We start from the raw sequence: 11,268 nt of genomic DNA on the forward strand, positions 1-11,268 counted from the left end.
AATCCCAATTCTATTTTCTACCCCTTTGCCTACCCCTCACCCCTTCCCCTTGCCCCTTGAAATGAAGTGGAACGGGGTAGGGTTAAAAAATTTCCCCTAAGAAATGGGACACCACTACTACACTGTTATACAACAACAACAACAACAACAAATTTATTTTTGTATAGCGCATTATCACAACATTACATTGTCCCAAAGCGCTTTACAGCATCCCCACCCAAAGCCCCCAGTGAGTAAGCCATAGGCGACAGTGGCAAGGAACTCCCTAGAAGGAAGAAACCTTGGGAGGGACCAGACTCAAAGGGGGAGCCCATCCTCCAGGGGCCGGCAGGGAGAGTCAAATACAGTTTAGTCTGAAACACAAACGGGGAGCAGGGGGGAGATGACAAGCCGGTGCCAACACTTCCTCCAATCGCCAGGCAGCCAGAAGGCAGGGAGCGGGTCATACAAGGAAGATGACACTGGCAGAACGGCGAGCTGGATACGTCATCATCCATTGTCACTACCTCCTAACGTTACGTCAGAGGACATGCACCGATGTTTATCACAAATTCCAAGATGTCGCCGTCAGCATCGTAGCATGTAAAGATTACTCACTCCCGAAGTTTTTTTGCGCCGTATTTGGACTTTAAAAACATATGTTCGTTTTCACCTCGAAAACGTATAAGCCTTCGGGTTTCCTCAGCTGTCCCTATACAGAATATAATTTACAAAAATGTTGTCATGTTGCAATAAGTACGAATAGTGTAAGCACCGTTCATTTACATGTACACATATGGCCGTAAGCAAAACAAAACAACGCGTTACAACATGCAGTCAGTTACCGGGTAACGTTATATGACATAAAAATATATTTCCTAATATTGTGCAATCAGTGCTATCCGCAAGCAAACTTTAGCGATTTTTTTTCAAACGTTTCTTTACAGAACATCACCGTAAACACAAACACAAGATTGATGGTAATATACATGTAATGAAAAAATGTCATAAAAATCCTTATTAATGGCAAAAATTACTTAACATTTATGAGTCTGCTTGCTCGAGTGGGCAGCCATGTTATAAATTTCTCTTAGCCCTTCGTTTGAAGTGAGGTCCCGAAAAATCTTCGTTTCGAGGGCTATCTAGCCCTTCCCCTTACCCTTACCCCTACCCCTACCCCTCCAATCAAAAGAGAATTGAGACACCCCTACCCCTACACGTGAACGCGCCAAACGGAGGGGTAGGGGTAAGTGTAGGGGTAAGGGGTAGAATTGGGATTGGGCCTTAGATTATAAATGTATCCAAACAATGTGTAAAGTTAAACAATGTGTCCTGCCCCAATCGTCCGCTCCTTCCGCGTGCCACGCCCCCTCCTTAACCCCGTATGGAATCCCCGTGTGATCAACTGTTTCTGGTTGTTGTCATTAGTCCTCTGTATTTCGTCCGTGTTTCAGTTTGTTTCCCCAGTCCGGTCATTGTATTGTCCATCTGTGTTTTGCCTGCCTGCCGTACCTGTAATTAAACCCCGTATTCCCCGATCAGAGGCGGGACTAGAATTTTTTTCTTGGGGGGGGGGCAGGCAGGGGCACAGACTGTCGAAGGGTGGCACACTAAAATGACAATTTTATTTAAATGCCCTGTAGTCTTAGATTGTAATGAACAGTAGCCCAAGGTTTGAATAACAAAATTATTTATTTACCTAAATAATACACTTATTTTTTGTTTAGCATGTAAGACTTATGCAGTGCACCTGTGAATACAGGTACATCACAATTTTTTTTATGGTGAAAAAGTTCTCAATATTTTGAGTCCTTTTCATCCTAATCCTGCTCTCTCCCTATAACTGTCTGTCCCTGTAGAAATCGTGCACATTGTTTTGGTTACTTTAGGTCAGAAAAATGACTCACTAAACTGAAACACACATGCTAGATATCACATGTAATTATTCACTATAGCATACTTTCACCTAAACAACTCTCACTCCTTAAAATATTCTTCAGAAATATTTAGTTCAAAAACGTGCAAGCTTGAGGCTTCTAATTGTGACGTTTGTGACACCGTCTTAGGGTGCAGGCCAGAGCATGTGAGCGGGGAGCGTGAGCGGGGAGCGGAGCGGGCGGAATTTAGTCAGAGCGCGGAGCGTTTTTTTAATTAAGTCTGGAGCGGTCGCTCTGTCTCGCTCCAATTTCTCTCCGATACCGCTCACACACTACGATTCTGAGGCGTGCCCAAATCTACCCAGAATTCAAGACACAAATTGGCTGAGATGGAATTCGCAAAGTATTTCACAAAGGAAACTGATAGATAATACAAGTGTAATATTCTTATCAAACGTATAGATGACAATAATGTAGAGCAAGAACAACATGTGGTGAAACTGTTTCAGTGAGTAAAGATTCACTTTGGAATAATTTTTCTCAGAAACATGAGTGTTTTACGCGAACAGGCGGAAGCCAGAGCAAAACGTGAGCAAGTTTTATATGGTTGTAGTATATCAAGTCTATAGATTAAAGTATAAAAGCCTATATTGGTAAATATTGGTAATGAAATAAATTCGTTTTGTCATTCAAAGTAGGTCTAATATGATTTTTTTAATTTCACGTAACGCTGTCAGTGAAATTTTATTTTATAGACAAACAAAGCAGCATCATCAACAGAAAAAAATTGAGGAATTTAAAACGTGGATGCTTATAGCCTGTATATTCTTTAGGCTATTAAGCCCATTGATTCCTTTATTTATAAGCCTATTTTTGTGTGGAATGCCATTGCCAAACGTGTCCGTTGTTGCCTATATGTTGCTTAAAAATAAATATCTTCTGAGTGGCAATGTTGCCGTTGCTCATATTTCTTCATGATACAAGGCTTCGGTTTAAGGTAACATTTGTTAGGTATGCCGATTATTTGTCCCTCTTAAATTGGAGCGAGCGTGGAGCGATTTGACTGGAGCAGGAGGAAATTTTAGTGGAGTGAGGAGCGGTGTTGAGCAGAGCGGCGTAGTGCGAATTAGAGCGAAGGAGCGGGCGGAGCCAACAGCCTCGTGAGCGAGGAGCGGAAATTCTCACCGCTCCACTCCGCTCACATGCTCTGGTGCAGGCTAATTTTTCCTAGTCAAGCAATTAGCATACTTAGCTCAGCATTGCTGAACTCTATAACTTAGCGGCGCTATGCTAACGCTATACGACTTACATGTCAAACTCAAATCAACATTTGCGAATCATTAAACACTAAATATTGCAAACGACTGTATACTTAACCCTTTTTCGTCTTCATGCTTTAGTAGTACTCCAACAGGCTTTGAAACAGAGGAGGCTGGAGCTCAGCCTTACTGTTTGATGCGCTACTCTTGAGGGTGGCCAATCAGATTTCAAGGGTAGCCGGTGCCACCCCCAGCCACCCCTGTGGTCCCGCCTCTGTCCCCGATACCCTGACGTCTGCGCCTTTGTCCCCGTTCCGTCCCTGCTCTGCAGGACAATATTACAGTGGTACCTCGGTTCTCGAACCCGTTCCAGACTCTCGATTGAATCCTAAAAAGTTCGAGTTCTGATCGAATTTTTCCCATAAGAAATAATGGAAAACCAATTCATTGGTTCCCGGCCCCCCAAAGTACACATAAATATGTTTTTTTAAGCATTAAAACACAAAATGAACAGGATAAAACAAGAAGAGCATTTTTTTCTTAATGGCTTTCAAAACGAAAAAGATCTTATCCCAACATTACCCCTGTCCTGCCCCGATCGTCCGCTCCTTCCGTGTGCCACGCCCCATCGTTCACCTCGTGTAGGATCCCCATGTGATCAGCTGTTTCTGGTTGTTGTAGTTAGTCCTCTGTATTAAGTCCGCGTTTCAGGTTGTTTCCCCAGTCCGGTCATTGGGTGCGTTCGACTTGCTTACAGCGCTGGTTTAAAGCAACACATTCTGATCCTGACGCAATGCATTACGGTTAGATGCATTGCGACCTCTCACCTGGCTGCACAAACTTGAACCGCCTCCGTGACGACACACCTTTGCCCTTATTGGCTGAAGAGTTTAGTTACACGCATGACGTTTGTATCCCAGGCAGTTCCGATGCGTAATCTGCTATTTCTCCCGAATATCACGTAAAGCAGTGAGAACTGGTTTTCAGTTAATTTACCGGGTAAAATAAAGTTTAAATAAATGGCATAAATGCTCTAATAGTACACGTAAGTTAGTGCTTTATTTATTTGTTAATTTGATAGTTACTGTAATGTTGCGCTGCTTTATTTGGTTAATCGTCCAGTCTGTGAAGAAGGCATTCAAGTAAGAATTGCATTGTAGTATGACTCATTTCCTGGCGCGTACAATTTATATTAGGTCAGCGTTCACGGTTCGACTTCTGATATTCAGATCGAGTTCTAGGTCAAACTGGTTTGTTTGACTTTCAAGAAATTCGAATTCTAGTTCGAGAACCGAGGTACCACTGTATTATAATTAAATGTATTAATGGTTTATTATTAATATTAAAATAATGAATAAGAAATCTTTATTTTAAAATGTATTTTAATATATAATAATAATTACTGTTACTGTCTATCATTGTCTAAATGTATTTTTACTGTCTAAATATATGTATTCAGCTAATGTAAACATGCAGGATGCTACCACAGCGAATGCGAGGCTGAGACTGAAGCTTTACCTTTTGTTTCCGCTGAGAGACGTGCAGCGTGACTCATTTCCCCGCGCGTACAAGTTATCTTAGGTCGGCGTTCACGGTTTGACTTCTGAGATTCAGATCGAGCTCTAGGTAATTTTTATTTTGAACTGGTTGGTTAGACTTTTAAGAAATTTGAGTTCTAATGAGTTCGAGAACTGAGGTACCACTATATTGTCAAAGAAAGCGATACACTTGGCAATGAGCAGGTGTCAGAGAAGAGTGAACAGCTCATTCTGTAAAGTAGTGATATCCATTTTGTACATCTCCCAGGTGCTGGAGGAGTAAGCCCATCTCTGGTGGCAGATGCCATGATAAATGCTGTGGTAGACTTTGAGAAGATGAAGAAGGGACAGTCTCTGAAGAGTATGAAGATCATAGTTTTCCAAGCAGGGATGATGACCGACTTTCACAGGAGCCTGAAGACAAAAGAAGGCACAGTTCAGCCAGAGGAGAAGAGAATATTCCCAAAAATAAAAGGTATCAGAGGATCACAGACATATTTAGTGTCTTATCACTTAGACTCACTAAAATGTACTTTTAAATGCAAAATGTTCTTCCATGTTCCTTCTGTGCCTTTAGCAACTGACAGAAAGTCTGTTTCTAATGCAGAATGATTAGTTTAATAAACACACTTCTAGTATTTGAAAATGTTGTAAAATGAACTCTGTTCATAACTTTCCATTTGTTATCAAACAGACACAAGTTTGGAGGTACCAGTGTTCGACCTGAAGTCGAAGAAGGTTTCACCATAGTAGGAGAAGAGTTCACTCCAGCCATATTTCATTTTTGCGGAGAGAGCCATGAGGAGGTGTCCAAGGCCAAGAAGTATGTCCAGGACCTCATCATGAAAGAACAAATGGAACATACCATCAAGGACAGTTGTATCAGCTTATTCACTCAGGAGGACTGTAGGAAGCTTCAGGACCTGCAGAAGAAGTTGACAGTGAGCATTCATCTAGAGAAGCGAGGCGCTGACTCCATCATCCAACTAGAGGGCCTCTCCAGAGATGTTTTGACAGCCAATGATAGTATTAAGGAAATGATGCGCAAGGTGGAGAGTTTGGACAGACGCAAGCGTGAAGCGGCCCTTGTGGGTTCCATGGTGGAGCAGCATTACGCTTCCGGAACATTCATTCCTTTTGACCCCTTCACCAATCTTGCCCTTGAACAGGCCTTTGATAACCGTTGTGCTAAAGTTAAAATAAACATCAATAATTTGGAACATACGGCTGATTTAACTTCTAAGGAAGCTGTCAGTGGAAGACAAATTGTCAAGCTCAAAAGAAAAGAAAAGAAAGGTAATTTGCTTTAGTATAGATTGTGTGAAATTGTACATTTAATAGTGGTCAAAGTAATTTTATGGCTCTAGAGTCTAGACAAATGCAAGTCCAGCTGAACATTGACTAAGGAGCCTGTGCAGAACTTCTCTAAAGACAAGAGATACAAACAATGCAGTTTACATTTTACATTTCTTTTTTACTTCATCAGCTGCAGAAGGTCTTCCGGGTGATTGGGATGACATGAAGGGTTCTGAACTGCTTGAAGTGACCCTGGGAACCAGCTCTACAGAATACCAACGAGTAGAGGTCGAATTCAGGAAGACCGGTCTACGCAACCAGATTATTAAGGTACTACCAGGTCACCCTGAGCAGCTGATTGTCATTGTTGGTTCTTGGGTATCTTACTAGATAATGCAGTTCCAAACATAATGATTTCAGTTACACATTCATGTTTATTAATATTCTACATAGGCTTTCAAAAGTCAGTCAATAATACATAATGGTCATTGATATAATTGATTTCAGTAAAGATTAAATTGAGTGCTTATGATTTATTACACATACTTTGTTCAAATTGGACCAGAAGTTACAGTAAAACAGTGCAGGTAAGATGCTATGAAATCGAGAGATCATGGCTTGAAACAGCAGCTTGGTTTCCAGGTCTGTGAGCCAGAGATGGATATTATAGATGTCGAATGGGATGATTTTACTGGACTAGATTTTCAGTTTGGAAAAAAATGTTGCTCCGGATAGTTTTGCCAGTGTTTCGTCAAGTGCCGGAAGAATATGTCTCTCCCTGCACATATTCTCATTCAAGCGGGTTAAATCGACACACATCCTAATTTTACCATCGGGTTTTGGTACTACAACCATACCAGAACACCACTCGGTTACTCTTTCCATGGACCCAATAACTCCTAAATCTTGCATCCGCTTCAGTTCTTCTTGTACCTTTTTCATTAAAGGCAAGGGCACTTGGCGTGGCACAGCCAGGGCAAAAGGAGTAGCTGGGTCCTTTAACTTAATTTTATACTATTTTCCTAAGCCACTGAAAACTTTAGGATACAGTTCCCTGTAATTTGGAATGGATGTTCCTATTGTGTCCACTGTACTGAGGATGCCCAGTAAACCCAGCAATGGTGAAACTAATCCTAGTATCACATATATGGCCTGTTGCACTGCTCTGTTCCTGTAGCCCAGTTTGGCATTAAACTGTCCATTCACCTGAATTGGAGTGTTACTTGGTCCATGCAAGATCCTTGTGGTGTGGCAGAGGGCACCATTCTTGCAGTCACAGCAGCTCCTGTATCCAGCTTGAGTAAGAACTGTTCACCATTCACTGTAACTGTTGTTTCTCACACAGTTGCTGAATTAGCTAAAGTCGCTTCCCCCAAGAACAGTGTCCCCACCTCTTCAGGCGCAGTAATTGTGGCATTTATTTCATTCACTCTTTTCTTTGTTTTGCAGACTGCTGCAAAGTACCCCTTTTTGTGACATTTCTGACATTCACTGTAATATGCTGGACAAGCTTTGGCTTTATTGTCATGTTATCTTTGTGGAAATTTTGGTCTAGCTTCACTGCATCCATATTTGCAGTCACCATATCTTTGTCAGCTTGTCTCAGTACATGCTGCTGCTTTTTAATTTCTTCACTCTGTCTTATTTTGGCGATTGCCTTGCTGAGAGTCAGCTCTGGGTCTAATTGCAGCCTCTCTGACAATGTACGATCCCTTATGCCCACTACCAGTCTGTCTCTTATCATTTCCTCCTGAAGAGGCACATAACAGCAATGTTCAGCTAGTTTAGTTCGTCAACAAGATAAGGTGTACAGTAGATGGTAGTCTGAGCCTAGGGAGGTGGGATATATAGAAACAGGCACCAATCCCTCATTAGCATGAAATTGTTTTCTATGTCTACAGATTGTAAGGATCCAGAATAATTCACTCTGGAAATCTTACGAGATCAGGAAGGCTGCTGTAGACAAGAAGAACAAACACAGCAATAATGAGAGACGGCTTTTCCATGGGACATGTGCAACTACCATCTCCCAGATCAATAGCCAGGGTTTCAATCGCAGTTATGCTGGCAAAAATGGTAAGTAGATCTCCTTTTGTTCTTATTTGTAAATGTCTTCTTATGGCAACAAGTGGTAAGGAACAAAATAAATATTAAAATAAAGTACCTTGGGTTTTGGCACAGGTTCTACTAGTGTCTGTTTTTGTGTTTCAAGGATATGGTGCTACTATTTCGTACAATTATTTGGATTTAAAAAATTTTTTGGGACCTCCTGCTCTGGAATCTCTGATAAGTATAAATTTTGGGTTGAGATCCATTGACGGGAATGACCATGGTCTTTGGTTAATGTTGTGTTCTTGCTCCTCAGACCATTCCATAGCTACCTGTGTTCCATGTTTGGAGCAGTTCTTATCCTGGTTTGATTTTTTTTTCCCTGATTGTCAGATGTTTTAATATTTCAATATAATTCAATACTTTTTGGTATAAACAAATATTGTGCGTTATAAACAACATCCCTCATTACGAATAGCATGGTCTATGTGTATACTTTGTTTAAAGTTACACAGTACCTGATACTTGTCAGATCATTGATTCATTTTGATGACCAATATGTTTTTTCTGCAGCTGCAATGATAGGCAATGGGACTTACTTTGCAGTGGATCCCAAGTACTCAGCCAGCCACACCTACTCCAAGCCTGATGCCCAGGGGCACAAGAACATGTACTGGGCCAGAGTGCTGGTGGGGGACTTCACTCGGGGGTCGGCGGGTCTGGTTGCCCCCCCAGCCAAAGCTTCAGGGAATGTTTCTGATTTATATGACAGCGTTGTGGACCATGTCAGCAGCCCACAAATGTTTGTCACATTTCATGATGTGCAGGCTTACCCTGAATACCTGATTACCTTCCACTAAAGAAAGCCCTTTCTTGTTTATAGATAAACATACTTCAGATGGGATTGTTAGGGTTCCTACATTACTTTTACATTTATCAAATTCTCAAACTGCCTTGGTTTCCTTTCAGAGGACTCACTTTTCAGCTAATTTCAAAGATTGAGATTACATTATGTACATTTCTTTAAATTTAAATAAACTGTAAATAAAGTAGTTATGTAATGATTATCCTTATTTCCTTATGCCTATTTTTATGTTGTTCACTTAAGATTGTACACAATCATATTTTTGTGTTCTAATGGAAGGAACAACCCACTGGCCTGACGCTGGAATCCAGTTTGTCAGCTAAAGACTCTGAGTATGTGTGCTTCTGATAACGTTTGAATCACCCTCCTGAAAACTGTCACTCCTCCTTCTCAGTGGTCACAATGTCACACGGTACTGAACATCCAGAAGGCTCCTTTAAGGACCTTTGTTGCCAGGAGATCAGGCTGGACACCCTAGGGGTCTTGAGCACTGTCGGGCAATGCAGCAGCCGGCCATATGTGCGACAGAAATCTCGGTTTAGCATAGCATACAAAAGGGAATTAGTGTTTACCCGTCATTACGGGATTTCAAAGAGTTTATTTGTGATTGTTGCGCCCAAAAACACTTGATTTGCATTTTTTTTTCCCTCAAAATTTGCAATGCAATTTAATTGTGGAGCTTTTTGCAGGATATTTGCATAAATTTCAAAACTGCAAGTTTGGGATTTTTGAAAACTACTACCAGTGAAGAAAGAGACTTGACTAATCACTTTATTTGAATATTTCATTTTATATCACAAGTGTGACTGCTAGTGTGTGTGGCTGTTTGTCTGTGTTGGCCCTGTGGTGGACTGGTGTACCCCGCCTCTCGCCCGAGGATGCTGGGATTGGCTCCAGCTTCCCCGTGACCCAAATGGATAAAGCAGTATAGATAATGGATGGATGGATTTTCTATCACAAAACCAATCACATTTCAGTGCTCATTTTTATTTCTTTTTTGAATTGAAGAACCAAGGGTTCGTTTACTGAACTGGACGCCTTTACTGGTGATTGTTGAGTGCAGTGCCATCTACTGGTTTTTGGAAAATTGTACACCAGTTATTCTGGTACTTTATGCTGTACGGTAATAAAAATTGAACGTGATACAGCTATGTTGGGAGTCTTTGGTAGTGTTGGAAGGTTACTTTTGAAATGTAATATGTTTACAGATTACTAGTTGTTAAAATGTAATAGGCAATGTAACTTTTGATTAGTTCATCAAAATAATATAAATTATTACATCTTACTACTTTTGATTACTTTTCTAATAAATGTTTTAATGTTTCTACTCCTATATATATGTAACCAGGTTATTCTGTTTAATGCGTATAATTACACAAAATGTTTTTATTTTGAATTTGTTAATTTGCTATCGCGACACTCGATCCGTTGGAGTGTGTAATAGAAAAATTACACAACGTAGATAAACCGGTTACATACACTATATATGGACACATACTCAGATTATGCCCTATGTGAAAGAGTGGTGTGACATGGATGTATGTCTAAAGAGCAATTAAAATAATAAAGGGGGGGGGTGAGTGGCTAGTCACCCTCCCCCTTCCCTCTGTGTGATGCAGTGTGATGTTGTGGGTGTGGTGTCTAAAGTGGAATTAAAAGAGTTGGGGGGTGACTAGCTGATTACCCCCCAGTACCTATATGTAGTGTGGTGTAGGTGGGTGTGGGCTGGGGGGGCCGTGGGGGAACGCAGTGGGCATCAGGCACGACACGCCTGGACGCGCAGCACCAACACCCAACCCGAAGGGGGTATCCGGAGTCTCATCTGCGCCGGCCTTGCCGATGAGCCACTCTCACTGTGAGGGACCAGGCAGTTAGGCAACGCAAACACAGGAACTTAATTAAAGAAACAGGGCTTTATTAACCCCCAAATACAAACAATAATAAACTCAAGATCTTAATAACTGGGCCCATAAAAGAGGTCAACAAAAATGAACAAAACTTAACATTACAAAGCAAAATATTAACTAAAGCAAACTGACCTTCTAATAAAGAAACACGAGGGAACATATATACTATATAGCGGTTTGGCCAAACCAATTAACATACAAAGGGGTAAACCAAATAATCACTACATATAATTAAACAAAGCAAAACACAACTAAATCCCAACTCCCCCCTCTTGCCATGGCAGCACATGGTTTGCTCCTGCTCCAGGGGTTGTCCTTTTGGGAGATCTCCGCCCTCAGCCACACCTTTATGCTGCATAGAAGACCATCCCCCCAAAACCAAAGTGATTGATTTCGACAATCATTGCACACAACCCTACAATATGAAAATATGCTACCCCAACCACAGAAGGCAAAAATCAAGACCTATGAGTTACTGCAAATAAAACAAAAACATAC

The 11,268-nt window shown here is 41.2% G+C and overlaps 1 protein-coding gene across 1 annotated transcript in view; it reads left to right on the top strand.

Moving 5' to 3' along the window:
• The window catches only part of LOC111834688 (protein mono-ADP-ribosyltransferase PARP14-like), a 30,369-nt gene extending 20,173 nt beyond the window's left edge, over positions 1 to 10,196 (top strand). Inside the window, exons 9-13 of the mRNA XM_072702457.1 lie at positions 4,922 to 5,154; positions 5,355 to 5,949; positions 6,140 to 6,279; positions 7,851 to 8,025; positions 8,572 to 10,196. Coding sequence (XP_072558558.1) covers positions 4,922 to 5,154; positions 5,355 to 5,949; positions 6,140 to 6,279; positions 7,851 to 8,025; positions 8,572 to 8,858 — 1,430 coding nt within the window. The 3' untranslated portion in view covers positions 8,859 to 10,196. The remainder of the gene's footprint in view (positions 1 to 4,921; positions 5,155 to 5,354; positions 5,950 to 6,139; positions 6,280 to 7,850; positions 8,026 to 8,571) is intronic.
• The last annotated feature ends 1,072 nt before the right edge of the window (positions 10,197 to 11,268 follow it).

The sequence above is a fragment of the Paramormyrops kingsleyae genome, chromosome 18, assembly GCF_048594095.1.
Source record: "Paramormyrops kingsleyae isolate MSU_618 chromosome 18, PKINGS_0.4, whole genome shotgun sequence".
NCBI lineage: Eukaryota > Metazoa > Chordata > Actinopteri > Osteoglossiformes > Mormyridae > Paramormyrops > Paramormyrops kingsleyae.